Source organism: Lethenteron reissneri, chromosome 34 (genome assembly GCF_015708825.2).
Source record: "Lethenteron reissneri isolate LAM-NWPU_2019-01 chromosome 34, ASM1570882v1, whole genome shotgun sequence".
NCBI classification, from domain to species: Eukaryota; Metazoa; Chordata; class Hyperoartia; order Petromyzontiformes; family Petromyzontidae; genus Lethenteron; species Lethenteron reissneri.
Window position 1 is genome coordinate 1,892,140 of NC_083812.1, and position 24,735 is coordinate 1,916,874.

At 49.9% G+C, this 24,735-nt stretch overlaps 1 protein-coding gene across 12 annotated transcripts in view; it reads right to left on the reverse strand.

Moving 5' to 3' along the window:
• KCNMA1 (potassium calcium-activated channel subfamily M alpha 1) overlaps positions 1-24,735 on the reverse strand; it is a 107,594-nt gene that overhangs the window by 34,249 nt on the left and 48,610 nt on the right. For 9 of the 12 annotated variants that reach the window (XR_009756083.1, XR_009756084.1, XM_061564886.1 and 6 more), the window contains exons 15-20: positions 22,731-22,840; positions 21,449-21,517; positions 11,141-11,227; positions 9,153-9,229; positions 2,469-2,597; positions 1,687-1,719 (exon numbers count right to left, since the gene is read on the reverse strand). Coding sequence is in view for 10 of the 12 variants with exons in the window: in XM_061564886.1 (XP_061420870.1) it covers positions 1,687-1,719; positions 2,469-2,597; positions 9,153-9,229; positions 11,141-11,227; positions 21,449-21,517; positions 22,731-22,840 (505 nt within the window). In the remaining 2 variants the exon portion in view is untranslated. The remainder of the gene's footprint in view (positions 1-1,686; positions 1,720-2,468; positions 2,598-9,152; positions 9,230-11,140; positions 11,228-21,448; positions 21,518-22,730; positions 22,841-24,735) is intronic. The other 3 variants (XM_061564895.1, XM_061564894.1, XM_061564887.1) reach the window with 2 other exon arrangements.

A 24,735-nucleotide genomic window follows, 5' to 3' on the forward strand; every position in this document is an offset into this window, starting at 1 on the left:
CAAAACATGTGGACTGCTGCTGTACAGGCCGGTGAACACGCAACGCACAGAGAAGTCCTCAGATGTCACCCGGCCCCCCTCCGCTGTGGCCCAAGAGGTCAGAGCGCTCAGTCAGCAGCACCAAGAGTCCCGATTTCGAATCCGGGTCTTGGCTACCCTTACTTAAAAACTGCGTTCTCAAGTTCTCGTGCGCTGACTGTCTAGGCCCCGGTCACCGCCAAAGGCTGCACAGAAGTGGTCTTCAATTTGGTTTTGAACCTCCAGCTCCACGGATTGGGTCGGCTGTCAATGCGACAAAACCAAATCCCGTGCCAGCAGAGCGTGCGGGGAAGGTGCACCCTCTGTTGTCCACGTGAAGGGTTTGTCGGAATAAGAAAAAAACGTTCCGCACGAATATCTCGCGCACGGGCTCGTGCCACTGCGCCGAGGGCTTCCGTGAGGATTCTTTTGCCCCGTGAGCTGACGCCAGTAGCACGGCCTGGGGACTCGGTTTGGGAAGGAGACCAAAATGGCGCATGTAGGGAGAACGCCGCTGCCACGGTGACGAGGGGCGATTTGCTCATGGCGAGACGGCGTGGTCACAGGCGGCGTGCGAGATGCGCTGCATCGGAGGTAACTCAGCGGCGGTGCGCTCTTCAGATTTGGCTCCACGTAACGGTAAAATGATAACGCTCGCAAAAATAAACAAGCAAACATCCAGCAGCGATAGGAAAAATGCAGAATTTAAACAAAAATGTGTAAAAGCAATATCTGATGTGATAATTTAAATATAAGGAAGGAGAATAAAAAAAAAATCTAAGAAAGCAGATAAATTAGAAGCCAATTGCTGTGGCCAGGAATCTAACTCGGGTCACCGAGTACAGAGCGTTAACCACTGCGCTACCGCTCAACCCATGATACCTTCACACTTCCCCATTATTGCTATCTGACAGTTGTGGCTCAGATATTTTGACTTTTTATTTTATTTTTGATGACCCAGGTTACTCGCTCTTGCAAGTGTGAGACTCGTGTACACTGTTGAGCTCTCGCCTACTTCAACAACGTAAACGAATTACCCCGAGACATCAATGTAAAGGTGCAGCCCTGCAATTGCTGATTCGTGCCGCTGCTAGTAAAAAGAGCGTCCAGTCAGGGAAGCTCTAGAGGGTATTATCAGACTCGTTCTTCCACCCTGGTGCAGTTATTCATTCGTCATTTATAGAGGGACGTCACAAAAAGGTTATGGCAACTGTACAGCGGGGGGCTAATCCGTGTTAGCCCCCCAAGCTATACGCTGTCCGAGGCCATGGCAAGCAGTTCAGAATGGGGTCGAAGTCATCTAGTGATGTTGAGGTCAAGCTCGTCGTAGACGCGACTGCCCCCCACCCCCCGTCATAGGAACGTGGAACTTCCTCCACTGGATAGGGGCCACCAAAGGTTTGATGAGTGGCACCCAACATTCGTTTGAGCTTTGGGGCACCATCACCTCGTGAACGTGGCTTTGGTCAACCTACGTTTGCTCTCTTGGCAGGCTGCATGGCCCATATGGTTTGCGTTAACTGTATAAGAAGATGTGCTGCGTGCTATTTATTTGAAGGTAATGGCAGCGGTTAGGACGACAGGCCGCAGGGCAATAACTCTAGAGCAATGCAAAAAGCAAAGTGGTTGCATTTTCAAAAACGAAACGAAGCAAAGCAAATAACTTACGTGATTGGATTAATCCATTAACAAAGTACTTGGCTGCAAAGAATGAAAATGATAAACACGAAGTTATGTTGAGAGAACAGAAATGGAAAAGCACAAGGATAGCACAATGGAGAAAACGAGAGAATGAGCGCACACAGTTTTGCATCCCTCTAAATGTCCGTCCGATGATTATTATTGTTTCAAGTAACCTGTTTTTTTTTTGTCTCGTATGTCACGCGGACACAATTGCAACGTTTCTCACGGCAGGTTGAAGCACTCGCAAGAGCGTAGGGGTACACTGCATTCTAAAACAACAAGGACACCATTGTATAGTGAAAACAAAAGCTTAGCCATGGATAAATAAATAACAACAACAACATCGCTGCGGAGGTGTTCGCAGGCTGTTCAATACGGCTATTCGACTGTGCTTTTGAGTCGCACTGCACGGTGTACGACATGATGCCCGACGTTTCGCTGCTAAAGAATTAACTCTCTGGAAAAGCTCCGAGGATGCGGCGCGAAACGTCGGACATCGAAGCCCAACAACACGTGGTAGGTGGCAACCCGAAAACACATCCGAGAGCCAACAAAAAAACATGTTTATTTTTTTTTACTAAATCCGTTCGGACGTTCTACCAAGCGCTGCCTTCTACACAAACAGCCGAGCCAATCAGCAGGCGGACGACGAAACACAGCGAGTGCATGCGACATGAGCCACGCGTGACATCACGTGACGGCACGTGGCGGCGAAGACGGGACGAGACGGGACAGCGACGGACGGACAGGCGGAATGTCAAACTTACAGGTGCGGAAAGTGGTTGGGAAATCATGAACAGAGAGGGACGAGAAGGGCGGCACCGTCCTGTCGGTGTGCCGCGGGGAGGTGGACATGCAACATGCTTGTTTCAGCCTCTGGTAGAATGACGGCTTGACTGGGATGTCGTGGAAAAGGAGGAGGAGGGAAGGCAACGCAGTGTTAGTCCACAAACGGGGGAAAGTATTGGGGGGGGGGGGTGGGGGTGGGGGGAGAGGTGAAAGAAACAACAAGAGGCAGAATGAGAGGACAATAAATGAAAATGTAAAAATGGTCAGAAATGCACAGAGCCAGGTTTCATCACCTGGTAGTCAGCCCCTTGTGTGAAGGTCGGCAAGGTGTGGACATCTTTATAACAATCATTAAAATGATGATGGACACTCATTTGTAGCCCTTTCTCCATTCATTAGCGGATGAAGGCTTCCCCACGCCGCGTCGGTCACGGGCGTTTTTTGACCATACTTCACCATGCTGGTTCTATTGCGGGTTGGTAAAAATAAGGAAGGCCCCAGGACCGGTTCAGATATCATTCGACGCAGCTGTCGGCCGTCGCGGGGAACAGTTGGAATGTTTTTACACGTCACACTATGTGCTTATTTAAGGCTGAGCCAACCTTGCGGAGGCCCAGAACAGATTTAAAAAAATCACTCGCCACTGACGTTGACTCAGGTCACAGGGTTCATAGGGCATTGGGCTAACCACTACGCCACCACTCCCTCTGCCCCAGCATTTTAATAATGCACAACCTTTGTCAATCCAGTGGTGAAGGCAGGGTTCCCCATGGTGTTTATGTATTAGCACATTACCATTGGGGCACTTGCTATTGATTGCCAGCTGCAACAAGCGTAGAGCCAGTGCCTCGCATCACTTGGACGCAACGTAGGATAACGACTTCGCACATCGGTTTTCGCAGCCAACGTCTTGAGTCATAATTGATACTTGGGTTAGGCTTCATTCATTACGCGGCCGATCTCAAAACATCAATTACGAGTTGTGGCAATAATACATCCTGCGGCAAAAAAATATTAACATCGACAAAGCACAGGCAAATTATTTACGCCGGAAAGCCTCGCTGGAATCTCAAGACCCATTTTCGGGATAGGTACCCGCTACACCCGGGGGTTTTTGGCCCATTCCAAATCAGCGAGCGTCTGGCTTCATGTGGAAGGAGGACCCATCATGGGCCCTGCCAACACGCCACCACCGCCACACTGTGGCAGGAAGCGGAGGGTAGGGTCGGGAGTGGGGTGAGCCACTTTGCTGAGCTGGCAATTTGTGGTGGCCAGATTCGCTTCCACAAACCAAGTTAGTACCTCAGTGGGCTTTGCCCGGTAGGATGGGGATGGTTTAGTTGCATTTGCATGTTTTATGGATGATTTATTTGCATTTGCTTGCACTTTGCGCTGCTATCGCGTCTTTTGCATTGTTTGTTGTTGCAACAGTCTTACCCCGTGCCCCTACCGGAGATCTGTGAGAAAAAAAGAGCTTCATGGCTCATCGGATTCCAACCAGCAGTATAAACAAATATTCTGACTCTGAAAATGTTCCACGGGAAATGCAACTGTGGTAATGAACTCCCCCTCCTCGGGTTTCAGCAGCCAACTGCCGCTCGTTCATTGGCTGTTCACGGTGGTGGAGGCAATGCCTCGCGCGGCTTGCTGACTCCCCCTGGCGTCTTCTACGCTGAATAGCCGCCACTAAGCCCTCTGGGCTCCCTTGGCCGTGTGCGGATTTCCTGCATGCAGCTCGAACAGAGCAGGTGGAGGGGGGGCCAGAGATTCTCAATTCCAGGCACCGCACGCCACATCACCGCACAGCGGCTGTCCGCGATTACCCAACATCGGCCGCGTGCAGTGCGTGCAAGCGGCCGTATTTGTTTATCGGATTGGAAAGTTTGAGGTCATCGTGAAACAAAAAAGGTGGGCTGTTGGCCGTGGGGGGGGGGGGGGGGGTGTTAAAGGCCTGCGAGGACGGCCAGTTGAGAAACACCGTAATTGGGTTGCCATTGCACGCCCACTAGCGTGCCCGACTCTCAGTGTCTTATTCCTTGGCAGCTTCGTCTTCCTCAGCCGTTGACATGACATTCCTCCACTCGGCGGGAGAGCGAAGTAGTGCACAATCGCAAGGCTGCCAGTTCAAATCCGGGTTTGGCGGTTGACAGCCCATCGGCACTCTGGGGTCGATAAAATGAGCACCCACTTTGTGGGGAAAGCAACAGTGGCTGTCCTATGGAGAGACTCGGGAATGTGTAATTCCCATCAAAGGCTCAGAGTTGTGAACGGGAGATGAGCACTCTGACTGGATTCTACCTGGGCAGCAGCCTCCTCCACCGGTCTCCCACTCTCTCTACGATCTCTCGCCAATTCCATCCAGGATGCTCCTTCAACTCTCCTAATCCCATCCTGCCATCTCACCCCCTAGTCCATCTAACTGTGGTCACCGAGTAGTGGATGACACCTTCATTGGCGCGTCGTGCAATGACACAAACTGCACTTTATGTTGCGACTAACAAAGCATAATTCAGTTGTGCACAGTCCTCTGGTACCGATAGTGAAACGTAAAGACAGACCGTGCGTGCGTAAAAAAAAAAACCCATAAACCGAGGCCTTCTGTCGAAGCCCCCAGTCAACCTTCACTCAGTGGGAGGTGGCACACAGTGTTTGTGTACGGTGCTTTTTCTGCAATATTTTGCTGTCTTTCCTTGGATTTTCTGTTTGCACTTAGTCACTTTAAGATGTTTTCTTGTTCATGTTTTTGTTTTTTGTTTGTTGCGGTTGCACCCGATTCAAGAGCCGAATGGCTCACAGGGCTACACCTAATAAATGCACTTGAACTTGAACTTCTCCTCTGCTGCCCCCAGTGTCTACAAATCCTTAATCACCGACTCCCTGGGCCTGTTCAAGGCCAGGCTCGAGACCTGCCAGCGTCTACGAGTTGCGGTCGCACTCATGAGCTGAATATGTCCAGATTGCGTTGTGATCTACGCATGAAAAAGGTTGAGCGCATCCTCTCGAAGGCAGGATGGAGAACACGCAGTGCTGTGTTGCCACCTGTCCTGGGTTTTCCCAGGACGGTGCTCATTTTGAGGCTAGCTGCCGTCCTGGCAAATCTGTTAAGTCGTCCTGGGACGTAACAAAATCCAAGTTTTTGTAAGGTTGCACAATAATAATAATAATGAATACATCTCTCAAGAAGAAGCAATTACATTAAGTTCTCCCCTCTTTTGGTATTGTGAGATATTATTCTTTACGTAACTTTAATTAATAAGTATTTATTTACCCAGAAAAGCCACACTGGGTCGTCTCTCAGGAGGGAGGGGGGGTCTCGCATTGCGACGTTTGGTTAACACCGGTGGCATTGTTCGTGTTTAGATATGGGAGGAAATCGCAGAACCTGGAGAAACCCCGTGCAGAACAGGGGGAGAGCGTACACAGGCCCAAACAGAAAGGTGCCCATGTCAGGAAATCAAACCCAGGCCCTTCTTGCTGTAAGGCACGAGTGTGACCATTGTTACCACGTGTGTGTGTGAGTGTGTTTGTGAGTGTGTGTGAGTGTGTGTGAGTGTGTTTTTGTGAGTGTGTGTGAGTGTGTGTGAGTGTGTTTGAGAGTGTGTGTGTGTAAGTGTGTGTGAGAGTGTGTGAGAGTGTGTGTGAGAGTGTGTGTGAGTGTGTGTGAGTGTGTGTTGATGTGTGAATGTGTGTGAGAGTGTGTGTAAGTGTGTGTAAGTGTGTGTAAGTGTGTATGTGAGTGTGTGTAAGTGTGTGTGTGTAAGTGTGTGTGTGTGAGAGTGTGTGTAAGTGTGTGTAAGTGTGTGTAAGTGTGTGTGTGTGAGAGTGTGTGTAAGTGTGTGTAAGTGTGTGTGTGTGTGAGAGTGTGTGTAAGTGTGTGGGGAGCGGTAGTGTAGCGGTTAGCGCGCTGCGCTATGAACCTGGCGACCCGGGTTCGATTCCCGCTCACGGCCAACACCAGTGACGATTATCTGAACCGGTCCTGGGCCTCCCCTAGGTCGATTCAGCCTGAAATGAGTACCTGGTATGGTGTGTAAACATCGCCACTGGGGAGACAAAGGCGGTCGGGCGTGGTGCTGGCCACCCACCCCCTCGTGTACCGTTCCGGCCTTCATAGGTGCTCGCTAACAGCACTTGCCCCTACAGTCTGTTAAGGCTATACGGGGGATCTTTGTCTTTGTAAGTGTGTGTGTGTGAGTGTGTGAATGTGTGTGAGAGTGTGTGTGAGTGTGTGTGAGTGTGTGTGTGAGAGTGTGTGTAAGTGTGTGTGTGTGCTGAGCTACTTTCTGCACCGTACGTCGCCAACCCGCGCTAATCGGAGGTGTGACGTCACGGAGAGGTCACGGCAAGGTCAGCCACGAGGCCGTGGAGAGGAGGAGGCGGCGGTGCCGGGATGGCACGGCAGTGACACGACCACAACCGAGCATCTATTTAGACCGCGTGACACCGAGGCGTTAAGCGCCATTCGTTACGAGGCGAAACAAAACCAAACGTGCGCAGTTCTATCAGAGGTAAAGGAGCAGCCCTGAAATGTATCTGCTCGCATCACTGCTGGTGGAAGGGCCTCCAATAGATAGAGCTATAGAGAGCTCCTCTAGGGGGGTGTTTGCCTACTCTTCCAAGCTCGCCATACGTATTAGAAGTACTTTAGGATGCATCGAACTGGTATAAAAAAAGATGTATTTCAAATACGTTTGTAAAGTAAACACCGTGCCATCCTGTCAACAACCACTTGTTCTGTTTCAGCGGAAGTCTACCCGCTGTTGTATGGGGTGCACATTGCGTGTGTGTGTCTTTGTGTGTCTGTCTGTGTGTGCGTGTGTCTATGTGTGCGTGTGTCTGTGTATGCGTGTGTCTGTGTGGTGCTGTCCACCCACCCCCTTCGTGTGCCGAGCCGGCCTTCATAGGTGCTACATGCTGACAGCACTTGCCCCCACAGTCTGCTAAGGCTATACGGGGGATCTTTGTTTACTGCAGGGTGTCTCAAACTAAAATGACGAAGAGTAAAACGATTTGTTTTTCTCTTCCCATAAACTGCTGCTAAAGTGCCATGTGGCTCATATCGGAGGCAGTTCCACAGTTTCGTACATAACGCTTTAGACACTTCAAAGGCATTGGGTGATTATTCGGACAAATCGTGAAGTGCCATTTTTTTTGTTTGGCCACAGTCTGTCCATTAAAGGGTGTACGTCAAACGGAGACCATTTACCGACTGGCTTTTGCCATGCACGCTGGGATTATGCCGATAACGATTTTAGTGCATTCAGGTTCATGGGCGTATTGAAACCGCCAGGTCCACCAATTAGCCATGTCTCCTGAAGCTAAAGATAATCACGTTCAAAAACGGCAGCCCACGTGCATGCTACCAGGATGGGGCAGCGAAATGTTGAGGGCGCACTTGGCTAATGCTGCGCAGCCTCCCCACTCACCCATGGAATCCGCAACGAGAAGGCGGGCAGACAAAGTGCGTGCGTGCGTGTGTGCGTACGTGTATAACTAATACATGTATGTATTCCATCAAGGTCCTTAAGATCTGCTGATCTCCAACTGTTCAGCATTGCCAGGTCGAGGTTGCACTCTTTTTGGTGATCGGGCTTTTGTTAGCATGGCACCCAAGCTATGGAACGCCTTGCTACTTGAAATCGGGCAAGCAGAGTCGGTAGTTATATTAAAGTCAGCTTTGAAAAGCCATCTCTTTAAAGTAGCCTTCACTCTCTCGTTTGGTCGGTTGCCCCAGGTCTGTTTTTGTGCCATGCATAGCGATAAAATGTAATTATTTTATTATCATTGCGTGCGTGTCAGCGAAAGCTCCTCTGACCTCCTGTCAGCGGAGCCTTCGGCACTTCACGTGACGGCCTCAGAGTGCACCTAGCCTGGCGCAAGCGCCGCGTCGAAGTCACCGCCGCTTAAGTGGCGAGCGGTGGCGGCCGGCGGGCGGCAATCGCTGGCCCCGTCCCCCGTGGGTGCCGAGTGTTTACTCGCTTTCCACTCACAGCCCACTTGCTCCGAACGAGAGTTCAGATTTTTCCGCAGATGCCCGGGGAGGCCAGGAAGCATTTGGCACGATCTGAATCTTAAGAGTTCCTCCACGGCAGCGGCTGTCGGTGGGGTATTATCGCATCGTTAATAGGTACACGGGCGCAAACTCGGTGGTAGGACTTCCGCCGGCAGACGCGACGCTTTGTTACAAAGCGTTTAGCGACTCTCAGCGACCGTGGGGATGGCGTGCTCGGTCAAGTGACTCACGAGTGGCAAAAGATAAAAATACTAAACCGTGCTCACGCAGAGACGCGTGGGGCGCAGACGCTGGGTCACTGACTGTCCGTTGTTAAAATACATTTCAGGGTTTTTTTTACGAGTTAGGAAAACACATGCGGACGAGCGGATTCTGTCAACGCTTTCCAACGCGCAATCGCTCTTTGTAAGTGTTAATTTGGCGGTACGGAGGCTGACGGGTAGCTGGCAGGGCAAAACGCATTTTCAATTTGATAATTCGGCACAATTGAATTCCTAACGATAGCCATTGCTGTCATTTGTATCAGTGTCCCAAGGTGTGTGTTTGCCTTTGGATGTCTGATTGGAAGTGGCATCGCATTGACTCAACCATGAACACTACCAGTCCACGGGACTGTGAGATGGAGATGTTTTGAGAGTCAAGCACTTACATCCTTTACAGCCACATTTTCTGATTTTCTTGGCATCAGAAATGTCATCATGGCAGGCCTTGCAGTAGAAGAAAGCTCTGCGAAAGAATAAAAATAAGAATTATGCAAAAAATGTTTCACGTGCAGTCATAAACGCGATAATTTCACCAACTATATTTTAACTCAATAAAATCAGCAACAAAGGTTCGATCAGTCCGCAAAATATTGTAATAATACTGCCATTCATTTATCAATTAAATCTATGCGTTAAGCACTATAACAATGCATTATTAATTATTTAAAGCCCTTGATCAGTACACTGCCAGGTGAGTGCCTCCCCATGCAGTGTCAGTCTTGATGGTTGTTTGTCTGCACTTCACTACTCTGGTCACTGTGGGTTTGTGCAGGCGGGGAGCATGCGGGACGCAGGACTGGTCGAGGCATCGCTCGCCACTGATGTCAGACGTGGGCTGGGAAGCGAACTTAGGTCGCTAGGTTCACGGCACAGTGCCATGACCGCAATGACTACTGCTGTTCCTCGACAGTTTGTATTCAACAACGAATTCACTTTCGAAATATCGTCAATATCGTCATTCTCAATGCTACGCCGCGTGTGCTGATGTCCTTTCTAGGCTTGCCAGCCGAGGAGGCTACGTCTGACCGCTCACTGCAAGTGACGAGGAGTTTTGCATTTGTGACATCTTTCCACGCGCATCAACGCACGTGCACGTTTTCACAGAGCGCCCCTCCAACTCTCTGTGTTTTGACAGCTGACTCTGCTGTTTACGCACGTCCTACACGAGTTAGGCCCTCTTTGGGTGCACATGATGGCCGTCCGTGTACGTGCGTGTGTGTGCACATCAGCTGCAATTCTCTAGGTGTGAGCTGTCAGGCACTGCATGCGATGACTGTGTGATCTCGTTCAAGTTTATCTCTTTAACCAGGGGAGAACTAAAGATACCAGGAGAGTCTCATTTGATGGTAGAACACTATGTGTGATGATTGTTGTGGTAACCTGTGTGCTGGTAGAGCAGCGTGTGTCATAATTGTTGTGGTAACCTGTGTGCTGGTCGAGTACTGTGTGAGAGATGACTTATGGAACAGTGTTCAATAATGCATCCTTTTTTTAAACATTCCAGCAAATATAGCGGTCTCTGGTGGCAGGAGGGAGAGGCCACGTGACTCCATCACGTAAACCATTCAAATTGAAAACCCGTAGTGTATCACGAGCTTAAGAATCAAATAATAATCGATGAATCCGAGTACGGCATCGTCACACCCGGTCACAGTACCAAGACATCGAGCGTCTTCCCTCTCCCTGAGAAGACCGATAAGCTCACGAGCATCACAATGCGGCTCTGTGTGACGGACCAAGATGGGCAACGACCTTTATCAAAGTAGCCATTTTTTTTTTCAAAAGCCGGAAACTCTTTTCCCACTCCATTTATTATTTAGCGAGCTGTCACTCAAAGACGCCCGACTCAAGGCCTGCGAAATGCATCTCACAAACCGCTGCTAGAGCTGGCGAGCTGCGTACCCCCGACGTGCGTCTTGGCAACAACCCAGGCTCATTTAGACGAGCACAGAGGCTGCTGCTGTACCTCTGACCAAAAATAATAATTTGCAATATAGTTATGGAAATTCCCCAGGGACTCTTTCATGTAGATTGCGTATGAAATTCCACGCGACGGGGGGGATGGTTAAGTGGAATTTTACAAGCAAAGTCGTGGGATTTATAAGAATAGGTTTTACCATTTCTGGCAATAAAACAGCTGTGTGAAGATGTTAACACACCAAACTGAAATCTTTTGCAAGGAATCATGTCTGCATTAACCACATATACTTGTGGTGAACATGCAAACAAAACGTAGCATGCTCTGGTAGTTTGTGCATTGTCTTTATCGGACGTCCACGTGAAGGGGCGCGTAACCTCTTGACCTACGGCTTGAATCTTGAATCTCGTAGCGGCCGAGGACTCGCCGCTGGGGCCGTCGTAACGACGCACTCACCGTTTCACCTCCTTGGCATCGCTTGCGATGAAGAAGCCCAAGGTGCCCTCTTGGATCTTCACGTGGTTTCCAGGGTTGATGAGGATGCTGCAAAAGGGTCAACGCGGATGCTTATTAGTCAAGCTCATCTCCGTTGCGAATTCTTAAAAGGGTTTCAAGGTTCTATTTGAAATGTTATTCCGACCCCACTCAACTGGCGGCGGGGGGGGGGGGGTCAACAATAGTTGAACATACAGTGCAACGTCGCCTATCCGACCATCGCGTAGCCCCTCTGACCAATTAACCGCCCTAAAAATAATCTGCCCAGAACGACTTATGCTTACGGGATGTTGCTAATGAACGTTGTTGTAAGTTTGTGCAACATTTCGATTGCTGCCTGTGACGCGATTGGTTTTGTTCCGATTTTTTTTTGCGGCATTGCTGTACTTTAGTCTATTTATTTTACCTTTGTCATTCTGGTTACCCAGGTCGCTCTTGTAAATGAGACTATCCTGGGCTCACCAGTCCTCACCCGGTTAAACAAAAATACATCTGAACTGGAAACTCCTAAGTTCAGTACCTGTGCACGGTGTAACTTTACTGCAAGAGTTCACGTTATCCGACCGTTTCACATATCCGCCTACATCGTGTCAGACATGCGACGTTGTACTGCGTCATACAACAAAGATCCCCCGTGTAGCCTAATGCAGAATGTTGGGGAACGTGCTGTTACCGAGCACCTACGAAGGCCGGCAAGGCACCAGAGAGGGTTGTGTGACCAGAACTATGCCTGGTCACCGTTGGCGCTGGTGTTTACACACACTGCACCTGGTACTCATTTTAGGCCGAGTAGACCTAGAGGGAGGTCCAGAACGGTTCAGATATCACTCTCCACTGATGTTAGCCGTGGCCGGGAATTGAACATAGGTGACAGGCTTCACAGCGAGGTGCGCTAACTGCTGCATGACACACACAGTACACATACATGCACGCACAAACAGTACACACACAGTACACATACATGCATACACATACATGCAGTACATAAAGAACTTTGCATCTACCGAAAGAACCAAAGAGTATGGATCCCTGCAGTCACGAAAACTTCAAATCTAGATTGACTTCGCATCTATTATGAAGCTAAGATTACCGAGTAAGCGCTTGAATCTTTATCCAGTGCTGTATAAAATGCAGAAAGATTAAAACAAATTCTGAAAAATGCCCAAATAAAAACTAAGGTGAGGATTTTTTTAACGGACGATAGCTGAATGGGCAGCGTCTAAAGTGAAGTAAAAACTCCGATCTACGGATTTCCAGCGCAGCTTGTGTGCAAGGAGGTCTGAGTGGGACCGACTCCACGAATGCATTTGTATTCTACGTCCGTTCCGAACGTAATGCACTGATCACCGCACCACCAATATATATAACATACTGTCCATTACGGGAGCAATGTAGTATGGAAACACTAACCAGGATATTTGTTAAAACAGGGTATGTCTTGCTCTTATTGGTTTTGAAGTTATGGTATCTGCTTGCACGGAGCTTTGATGAGTATGCCAAATAACCGTTCGTTGCCAGAAGGCGCACCCTTCCGGCTATCCTGCATATGCTGAGAAGTCCTCCAACGATTTGGTGAGAGGCTATCCCGAGTCCCAAGGGAGCTTAAGTTCATCGAGGGAAGGACGCTTGCGCCTCATCATCAGCGGCGGCCATGATCAATCCACTGTGATGTTGTTAAAGTAACTTGACAGGACTCAAGAGTTCGGCCATGTTTTTGGACCACGCTGCCACTGGGGGTGACTGCCATGATTGAGCTTTGTCTCGCAGTCGCAACACCCATTGGTTGGAGACGCATGCGTGGCAGCCAATTAGACGCGACTAGCTCTGATTGGTTCAATTTGCACGTGCGGGAGAGTGGGTTGTCGTGAGTAAAAGTACAGAATTACCACCCTTGCTCCCGATTGGTGGGACTTGCACGTGCAGAGGGGGGATGACTCATTTCCCCAGTCGGAAATGCATTGCTTGTTCAACATTGGTTGATCCTGCATGCTTTCAAATCATGTAGCCTATTGTCTGGAACCGTGTGCGGAGTTCTGATTTGGAGAAATTTACTCGGGTGACGAGGCTTCATTGCTTAGGGTTGGAGCTGTTTATCCATTGGCTACGGATGGCCAGGCGCTGTGTATATAAGCTTAAGAGCAACAACTACCCGCATTGGATGGGAGCACCAGGACCGGCAGTAGTTTCAAAAGCAGTGTGGGCCTGTGTTGACAAAGTCGACTCAACAGTGCACTGAGAACGCCCAGACGTTACGTTGTGGGTAAACTACGTCAGGCTGTGTAGTTTATGCTATACGCGGCATTCCTTGTTACAAGAGTGATTCCGTGTGGCTCGGACCCGGGAAGTGGTCGAAGTGACCGTCAAGGGCAGGTGTCTGTCTCTAGCGCCGCCCTGTGGCGAAGAGGAATCTGTGGAAGCGTGGGCGACCGCACTCGCCGCTCGGAACACTACGTGTGGCCTGGGGACGACTCCGCTGGCTTGCTGGATGGTGGTGTTCGACTGCTGTGGCGTCTGACCACAAGTGAAATTATTATTGAGTATGGCGAGGCGTCATCTGGTGGGTTGTCGCTTGACCTGCCCTGCACACAAGCTGGTAAATCTGATTTCTGCGGTGCAAAAAGGGGTCTGGTTTGAGGGCTGGGTAGGGGGGGGGCATGGGCCCAAGGACTCACGAATTCCAGAACCCAAAAGTATAACCAAGTGGGGATAAAATCGAGGTTCATACCCCGCCCCCCTGTCCGAATGGTTCTGAAAGGTGGACTCTGCGCACATCTGGAAGGGCTCTCCAAGACGGCCTTGTTTTCAACGTGTCAATTGAGGAATGTGCTGGGTTGCCACTAAGTGTTGTGCGTTTCGATTAAATTCACATTGTATGCTCCCTTTTACATAAAACTGCCCGACTCCAATAGAAACCCTTTGTGGTGGCGTGCCTTCAAACTGACGCGAAGCCACCCCTACTGAGTCGCACGCGTGGAACTCCACCCATCCGCATGTGACCAGGCTAACGGCAGTGACGCCGCTAATGCGTCCGTACATCGGCGGCTGTCCTGACCTGTAACTCAACTCTCGTGCACGTGCTCATTTTCATGGCGGCGGGGGGGGGGCATCTCGGAACACATTCGCAACTGCCTTGCAAATTCGATTGCTAAATAATTATCGAGTGTATCATTTTAGTGTAATTTGTTTTAGTGGTGTGTTTTATACTCCTTAGCCATCTAACGTCCTCTTGAGTTCTACCATTGCAAACTCCAGCTCTGGCAATCTGCTAAACTAAATATAACGACTCCACCGGTGGGCATCCTTGTGGGTTTGTTTCCTCCTTTGGCTGCCCCCCCCCCCCCCCTCTGTCCCCATGTATTGGTCTCGCCCACCGACCATCCTCCCTCATGGTGACATCCTGCCTGGCTGACTCTTGTACTCAATGCCAAGTTCCAGCAACGTCTGCTGGGATGGACTTGGCTTTGCATCGTTTATCCACCCACTTCAGCCGTCCACTTTAAGAGGTTTTGTTTTTTGTCAAGCCCTGAGAGCCATTGTTGTAAGGGCGCTTTAAACATTTTACATTATGATTAGAGTGAAGACATCTACACTTTGATGGATTTTTATTTGTTATCTGTGCATCTCGACTGCTCTGCCTCAGCAGTTCGCCTGCTGGATTTTTTTCACCTGAAGACGATTGCTTGTGTTGCGATCAAATCGTCGTGATTAAATTTTTTTAATATCTACGTGAGTTTACCAAAAGACGCAAATATTAGGTTAGTAGTTGCGCAAATGAGGATTAATGCAACTTTCCCGTTTACAGCTCTCGGACTGTGGCAATTTCAATTTCCGATGGCGGGGGCGAGTCGTATGCATGACTCGACGACCGGCAATTGCCTCGTACTCCTTTTATTGAACCCCCTGGATGTTGGGCTTGAGTCGATGCCCACCGAAGATTTGAACCTTCAAATTTGAGTGGCGCTCTATTGCCGAGCCACCTGGCCAATTACAAAATAGCATCCATATTAGTTGGGCAATTTGTTTCCGTCATTGTCATTTTCACCTGAACTGTCGCAATAAGACTTATCCATGACGAAGCTGGCAGTCGTTGGCGGTGGCCGCCGCCGCTGCCGATTGTTTCTGCAAATATTAGACCGGCACCTGCTGCTGCTAATTAGCAGACACGCGGTGCCGGCTGGAAATTCCGTGTTCTCCATCACTTGGTGTGGTAGTCGTGGAGAGCGAGGAGGGGGATTTCTGTTTAGGGTGGCTGGGTGTGTGTGGGTGGGTGAGGTGTGGGTTGGCACTGCTTACTGCCAAACAACATTAATCTCCCACAAGGATGCTGGTCATTCGTACATGACTGGAGTGGCGGGGTTAAGCGAGCCTAACGGTACACATCAGTCGGCACAGGGAACCACTAAATTACGATCGTCACTCGTGATCTATGCACTGTTGGATGAATGCCTCCAAGCTGTCACCGTTGCTGCCACCCTTATAAATGAACACTGCATTTGGCTCCTGCGTACGAGCCGATTTTCATCCCTGCATCTCCACAGTGGATGCTGTCTGAGGGGGTGTGTTCCACCCTTTGGCTGTCGCTCCAGGATTCGTCTCGACCACTGGCCACCACCATCGCCTCGTGATGTGTCCTACCCAAGCCCACTTCTCTTTGCAGTCCGTATGATGTCTAACCTGCGTATGTTCTGATCCAGGAGTTCCTCTAACCCCCCTCCACCCTCCCTCTGTAATTCCAAGTGTACATATCGTAATACATTAGTGATATTGAATAAAATATATAGTGTTATCCATTTTCCTTGTCCACTGTCCATAGGTGGTAATACGCACAGATTTAGATTTTTTTTTTACTATTGTCGAAATAGTCTAGCAAAATCGTGATTTCATTGTATTCCTGTGACTGATAGCACGCCGGGTGGCACCAGTTCATGGCTGTGTACAAACGATATGCACAGAACTGTCAAGGGGGAAACTCGGCCCCCTGCCCAACACCTCCGCTTCCTACCGCCAGACCCTGCCGCTGCCGCATAGTCGACACCTGACCTCCGTCTGCTGTTCGTCGCGTCGCCACCATCTGGCTTCAGTTACCCCAGTTGATGGCTGACCGCTAAGTGCAGCACGGGGTGAGCCAACGCAACTCCGTCGTTACAATCGGCTAATTGCAGGCACTTAAGAATTACGTGATTAATTGCTTCCTCCCTAATGTTCTAAGCACATTTTGTTCCAGTCCCCTTTATAATAAACCGCTTATGCATTGCCCGAGACCCAAAGCATTCTGGCGTTTACAAGAGGTTTCATTAACACGCGAGTCTCATCACGAGGCTGCCAGATGTAGCTTCGTGTATCCATCGTGGTTTTGCTCCTGTTACACGCTGCTTCGCGTGGCCCTATGGACGGCTCTCCCTTGTGCTCTACGGCGAGACACGTGCTCGCTCCGATATTGAAAGGATGTCAGACGGGCGAGCCCCTTCCACAGCTGCTAATGACGATAAATGCTTCACGGCTAATGACGGAAGCTGCTCGGAGCTAACGACGATTAATGCTCCCAACGACCGCCGGGTGAGGACAATCGGCGCGAGTGGCAGGGAGGCAGCAGCTTGGCTTTAGATTCTCTGCGCGTTTTTGCAAAGAGAAAAATCGCCTACTGCCGCAGTGCAGCATTTCGGTGAGCGCATTAATCCTGGTATTACACCCCAGCCGTATTCAAATAAAAAAAGTTCTCTGCGTTAAATATATTTAGGAGTCCATCCTATTAGGCTTCCAGACCTTGCATAATCCAGTAGCGTTTGTCTTAAGCACGCCGAATCGGCACTCGCGGTCTGGGGATCATCGGCAGAGGCTAAAGAGTTGCTCGGAGGCTCAACTGGACCCATGTGGCAGTCTCAGCTGGCAGCAGCCCCTCGCTCGGAGCCCTGCCCACTTTCATGTAGCCCCGCCCCCCACACATGGGTAGCCCCGCCCCTTGTCAAAAGATTTTAAGTTTGCGACAAAATGCGAGTTCAACTAATATGTAGGAGGCTTTCGCGGCCAATGGTATCCATCGGAGGTTTTTGGGTTGGATCACGCCGCGGTTTCATGCGTCGTTAAACCCGCCACCAGGCTGTCGCCTGATGACGCTTGTTGTAATTACTGGCGAAATGTCTCTAATTGTAAACGTGAGTTAACTCTCCAACGCATCGGTGGCGCTGTACTAGTAACGAATTGGCATGTTTTGTTGACGTGACGCCTTACTAATTGGCCGTGTCGGTGGTGGCAGGTTTAACGGCACATTTCTGATTACGCGATCTAACACAAAAACCTCCATGGACAAAATGCCAGTTTTCACAAAAGCTTCGGGACACGGGGACAGACTTCCTGAAACCCAGTGGGGCTGCCTCTGCCAAACGAACGTTTTTCTATCCTTGTACCCATAGGCTGGTTAAACAAACACTGCTACTGGTGGTGACCCAGATGTTACTGGCGAGTGCCCGCTCCTCCATGCCGTCCATATATTGCACAACAGACTCATCACGATGGCATGCTGTGAGATAATCACTGAATAACCAATTGGCATGCAGCAGCAGGCATATTGTAAGGAAAGTAATGAACGTGCATGCGGTGAGGAACGGCGCCCAAACGGGGCATTGACGGTGACGTGTCTGGGATATGTCCTGCAGGAACACGGATGGTGGAGTTTGCTTGTGAGAAAAATGCAGTGAGTGATGTAGGTTATAAATAAAAAAGGTTGACGGTGTAACTGGTCTGTCAGGATTATACAAAAAGCTAAATAGGAGACTCATGAAATCGACGTTAACGCCGGTTATTTTGTCGATTGCAATTATTTACCCCAGGAAAGTTTCGCTACGTCAAAACTCATCGGCAGGTTCCTGCCACTCGGGATTGGCCAATGTCATGAATGACTTCACGTGGCAGGAGTCCGGAGAGAGCTGTGTACGAGGGGGGGGGGGGGGCGACACTTGGCACTGCCACGTGACGCCCGTTACACCCGGCTCGTGCGTGGATGGACCTTGTCGCCGATCCAGTTTCCTAACCAAGCTCAAAGCCTGCTGCCTTGCCGTCAGAGATCGTGTGCGTCCAATCGGGGGGTGTGGGGGGGGCATTTAGTTTAGTCGGCAAACGCAGATGAATGTGCGACGGCTTGCTGCTTGATCATTAATAATGAGCTCGCAGCTGGGCCCAGGCACGCGGGGCCCACCCCGTGGTTTAATTTGCATTTCGCGTGCCGTGGCAAAGGAATTGCCGCTGCGTAGGGGGCTTTGCAGCCGGGCTGCGCGGCTCGCCGATGCGTCGCGCGGTTGTCGTGCGTGTTTGGCACAACGTCCGATATTTCTATTCGACGATTTACGAAAAGAACTCGCCACGGGCCGGCCGACGGCAAGGAGGCGAGCCCAATCCGAGTCGGTAAATGTCAGCATCTGGCAACTTTCTTCCGTGGTCGAGGGAGAAATTGAGCAGCTCGGTTCGTTTCCCCGAAGGGAGCCGCGGCGTGCGGAGCGAAACGTCGGACGTCGTGCCGAACAACGCGCAGTACAACCCGTGCAGCATATTTAATCTGAGAGAGGATGTCTGGATATGGCATAGAAGGTTAAATGTGGAGAGCTATGTCGTGAGGCTGAGCTTGACCCCGACAGTTCGTGGCGTGGCCTGCCGTGTCTTGTTCGGCATGACGACCGGTCAATTGAAATGTTTCTTCCTCCACGTGCTCATTTCGCGTGGGAGGAAACTGGAGAAGCCAGAGAACCCACGGGGCATTCGAGGGGTAGGAGGCGGCAATTGGCACTGCCATCTGCTGGCTACCCGGCACACGGCCCCACGTGGAGCCACGAGGCGAGCATCGTGCCAAACGCTACGGCAGTGCAGCAGAGCGGAGAGCCGTGGTGTCGTGTTCTGGCTATACTAAAACAATATAATTTTTTTTTATTTGACCAGGTAAGGCCCGCTGAGCTTTACAGCTCTGTTTTTCGGAAGCGACCTGGCCACAAATGATAGCTCAACCAAAGTGGCTTATCACGTGGGAATTTAAAGCAGCCAAATACTCTAAGTGTGTGATGTTGAGTTTCTAAATGTGGGTGGAGAAAAAAACCGGATGACCCGGAAAAAAAAAATCCACGGGGAGAACATGCGAACTCCAAATATACAGCAGGCGCCGGGGTTGGGATCGAACCCACGACCTCCTGTATACCAGGCGAGGCAGTTAACATCTCGCCACCGTGTCTGCTGATGCCTGGGGTGTAGTTGGCAGGGAGAAGTCCGGTTGGTGAGGTGAGGGATGCGCTGTCTGCAAGCAAAGATGCTCGTCGCTCAAGTAAACGTGGGTGGGCAAAACGACACTAAATACGACGGGGAAGGGGGGAGGGGAAACGTGGAAGGATGATCACCGACGTGCAATAGGAGGACTTAAAATAAGTAATACACGTGACGTACATATGCCCGGTACAATCACTTTGATGCATACGCAGGCACAGAACGGACACAAATTCCATTTCTAAAGCAGGCAAACCAGAGGTGGGTAACCGAGTGTAGTGGATCATACCGCATTTGGCAGCTGAAATAAAGACATTAGGAAATTGCGCGTTATTTTTGTAGATGTATAGAGATTTTTCCTGGTAATAAAACGGCTGTCTTAAAGCAAAGATTGACTCTTAAGCATGGTAGGTGTAACGTTCAACATCAGGTGCTTGGTGCGGAGAGAAAACCTAACACTCCAAAAAAAATAGCGCAGTGTGAAATATCTGCATAAACACAAGTAATCATGAAAAATGTATTTGCGGTCGTTAAAATAAAGAAAAATGCAAATATACATTCATAATAAATGGCAACTTGTTGGGCACCAGTCTTTTACTAAATAGTGAAACGTTGACTACAGCAAATCGGAGTTAACTCGTTGTGAGCGTCGCATTGGCGTGGAGTTGGCCGTGGTTGGGGATATTAAACGGCGACCATTACTTGTCAACGCACTTGGCCAACTTTGCAAATGCACTGTAATCTCACGCAAAGGACACCACTGGTATAACAAGCGTGTCGATCTTCGTGGAAAGTGCTGTTGGTGGGCAACTACGGGCGAAGCTGCACGCGGGGACGGGTCGTGTGGCCAGCACGGACGGCCGCCTTTTGTCTCCACGCTACTGATGTTTTATGCACCGCTCCTGGTACTCTTGAGGCCAAGTCGACCTAGAGGAGACTCGGCACCGGTTCAAAAATCGCTAGGCCGCTGACGGTAGCCGATCAAACTCTGCATCTACCTTCGTAGCGCAGTGTGCCACCGTTACCCATTCGGCCACACTTTAGCACTTATTTTTAAAAATATATAATCTCGAAACTGTGGAAATGAGGTTTTTAAAGGTCCAATTTATCTTGACGATCGCTTCAATAACTTCACTGGAGTCAATGAATTGTGTTTATTTAATTAAAGGCTGGTGTCCCCAAGGTATATTCACAGCTCTTCTCATTCATTGTCACCCTACAAATTGTACTCTAAATATACATGGGCAACAATAACTCGTGTGATCAACACATTTTTTTGATTAGCTTCTAACATTCGTGCACACACCTTCACGGTGTTTCATTAGGCATCTGTGCCTCGATAGGTGCCGATGTTGTTTGCCAAAGTTGCTCATCGCGTCAAGACGGGGGTCCTTCGTTCACCGTGGCCACTGCACGAAGTGTTCTCCTGGTGCTTTGAAAACCGAACGGGTGACTGTTCAAATCCAAACGGCCAAATAATTTCGATGTAAAGCTTTCGTGACTGCAGGGATTCATATTCTTGGTTCTTTCGGTAAAGTCACGTAGAAGGGAAATAATAAAATAATAAAAATAAAAATTCTCGCGTCCTGAGGACACTGCTTGCGTTGTGGCCGAAACGTCGTGAGAATTTTATTTTATTATGTTTTATTTTTATTATTTTATTATTTCCCTTCTACGTGACATTGCCGAAAGGGCCAAATAATTGTTATTTCACGCACCTTTGTCCGTCCACTGATGGGCAAATGTCGCTTGGTGAATGGAGGGGGGCACCAGGACCGGTTCAGAAACCACGCGCCACTGCCGTTAGCCGTGGACCGCAATCGAACTCCAGTCATCGGCTTCACAGTACATGGCGCTAACCGTGGCGCCACTGCTCCCCTTTCGCTTAACAGTTGCATATGCACAATCAACATGTACATGTGTAAAATAGAACGCTGGGGCTATTCTGTATGGCTTTCCGCTTTGTATTATCGCTTCGATACGAGGTCTCGGGGGACGTGACGGTCGAACTTTATGCGCACGACTCGCCTGCTCTCTCGCATGTCCGACTTGTACTCGATGGCAATGAGCAGCAGCTTCAGCTTCATGAAGACCAGCCTGCAAAACACACGCACGGCCGTCACGACGAACGCACGGCCGTCACGACGAACGCTCGGCGTGCAGCACCACCACCACCACCACCACAGGGCTTTTATACTTTTTGTTGCCCTTCCACCCCGCGCACCTCCAATTAGCACGGGAGGCTACGTACGGTGCTAAAGAAGTTCAACATACAGTATGCACAATAATAACGTGACATTTACTGGTGCCACGGAGACTGCGACTAACCCTGTCGTTTTGAAATCGAGCAATGGCAAAGATTCCCCGCCATACTGATGGGCGAGCATGCCTTTCAAGTAAATAAGTAATATTTAAAAAAGCCTTTTTAAAAACACGCTTTAATGAAATGTACCGTACTAGTATGGTCATCAGTATGACATAAGTATACCAAGTTTGCAGTCGATACCACCTTGGTCACTTCTCTGGCAGTGACAAAAGTGATTGTGTGCACAAAATTAGAAATTCTGTGCTGCTGTTGCCAGGTAGGCAAATTTCCCCCCTCAATTACCCAATTAGTGCGGCTAAGATGCTTGCAGTGACGGATGAGTGTCGTTTGCGGGTCAATCCGATGCGGTGGGTCTCGTGTGATCATGGGCAAACAGTCCCCCACCCATAAACATAAGAGCGCTTATCTTAATTAAACGTTGGCAATGTTCATTACAACGGTACTGAAATGTATTACATCGCAAAGTTGCACAACATTGGTCAGTGCTGCTCAACTACAGTGTCTGCACCCATCGCACGGTCCACTTTCTCCGTGTTCACAAATCTATTGTCTGCTGAAACACAAATTAATCCGCTGCTACAACTGGCGCTTAGCAATCACGCAAAGCTGGTTGCCGTGGAGGGCCTCGAGCACTGGAACTTAAGGTGGTGATGCTCGTGGTTGGCGTGGGAAATCGCTTGCTTCTCCTACTGCTGCTGGCAGAAAGTGGGAGTTCAATGGAGCCCTCCTAGAAGGTTGCCATGGGGGAGGTGAGGGGCCTGTGGCTGTAGTGCAATTGCACCGCCTGCACACTTGACGTCAATGCCACGGCGTCGAGGCACGTTCGTGGATTGCAGGCTGCGGTAACGGCGCGGCGAAGCGCGGCTCGTCATTGTGAACGCCGCCAACGGCCGATGTCGTGTTCTCCTTTCCTTCAATGGCCGTGTCAGTGGTGGCGGCGGTGGTGGTGGCGCTATCGTGGTGGTGCAGGGGACGCAGACCCACTCGCAAACGGTGGGGAAGGACAGCCCCGTGAAGGCGTTGGACAGGTACTCCGTGTACATCTCGTTGGACACTCCCTCCAGGTAATACTTCTGCCAAGTGTCCTCTTCGATCTGGTGCGGCAAAGGGACATGCAGAGGCAACAACAACCGCCATTCACCACTAAGTGGCGGTGATGTCACTACGACGCTTGTGCCAGGCCATGTGCACCTTGAGGCGCGCATACACACACCCATGGTCGCATCGATTTGCATTGCTGGACATGAACGCCATGTTCCAGCGAGATGTCGCGTAGCCACGGAGAAAAATAAACCGCCCGCGTCCACTGCAAGTTCTTGTTAGTGGTGTAACTGTCATTTCTGACAAGCCGGCTGATGTAAGTGTGCAAAATGCCCGGCGAGAGAACCGTAGCTTGGGGAGGCACGCATCCCCATTGTCAATGGCATCGACCCCCAGGGAGCATTGTGATGCCGGTGACAGCGGCACACTCGCCACGTCTAATAACACGTCTTTTGTTTTTGCTGTTGTGTGTTTTCCTACAATTTTATTGCCAAATTGTACTGTCAGTGTCGTGAGACAAAAACTAATCTCAGAGTGGTGCAGTGTTAGGGGGAGGGGGGGATGGGGGGAACGGTCCGAGGGGAATGATATATCACAGAACTACTGTTAAATGTCATCACGTGATGTGTCATCCACACGAGGGATTCCGTGTTTTCTCACCCTCCCTGCTACAGGAGGGCAATTGTTTTTTTTTTGTTTGCTGCATGACATTCAAACCGATTTATATTTAACTGCGAGCTGGAAATAATCCAAATGTAAGTGCAAGGCCAAAGTTGACACGCTCGCTGTTCATGCACAGTCATTGGCAGCTGGCCTGACATCATCGGCTCGCTACTCCTCGAGGAACCCGCTATTAAGTCACACGGGTGACCGAAAACCCGGAATCGAACCCAGCCTCCCGGCGGCGCTGGCTCAAGGCTCTGACCTCCGAGCTGGCAGGCTGATGTCCAGTGCCGTGCGCTCTGACCGACACCTTCGGTCAATCGCACGCGGCGGTGCCTCCCTCCTGGGGACTCGGGACTATTCTCAGTTGCTTTTTAAACGCGGGGTCAAACACGTTAAACCGCAATTCTACACGCAGCGATTATAAATACACGATACAGTATGTTGTTACGTCCCGGATGACAAAAGGGATATAAATAGTAATATAATAAAATAACGGCGCACAGGATGGAATGCGTCCGAGAGGGACGTCCAACCGAAGGAGACGGAGCGATGAAATTGGTTCCCGTGTGCAGGCGCTGGGTGCATCGTTTACAGCAGACAGATCGCGAGAGGTGGCGGCGGCTGCTTGGAAAGGCCTTCATCCAGCAGTGGATTGACCGCAGCTCATGGTGATGAAGAACACAAATCAAAGGCTATTAATAATATTTGTCGGACATAGCGTGACGTTTCGGATGGGCACCTGGTGGCAGATGCAACCTTTTAAATATAAATCTGCGGTTAAACGGCAGTTGTAGGTATTACCGAGCGATGCAAATAAAGCTGACAGCGAGTGCACGGTGAGATGCACAAGGGATACCGGATTCCCCAGGCAACACCTGGAGTGTGCCGCCTGATTTTCCGTGTGACGTCTTTTAATCCAGAAAATAGGGTTGTTTTTAATTTTTTTATTGCCGGTGTGCGGCGGGGGTGGGGTGTTTGCATTGTTATAGCTGTATCTATTAAAATCTGAATTTATTTAGTTATAAGCCATGCATATACATAGATTTAATACCCTTCTACATATGCTGTGTGAATATTACAATAATTCACAGCCCTGTGTTACTCCACCGCCGTGTTGATCATGGAGGGGGGTGGGGGGGTGCCTTGATCGTACATCATCGTGCCGGTCGGTACAAGCTGTGAAGATGAGCAGCATAGCTGTAGTAGCATAGAAGTACAGTAACAACAATAGACGCTCCCTGTCTGTTCCCTGTGCTGCCCACAGTGTAACCCTGCAGCAGCC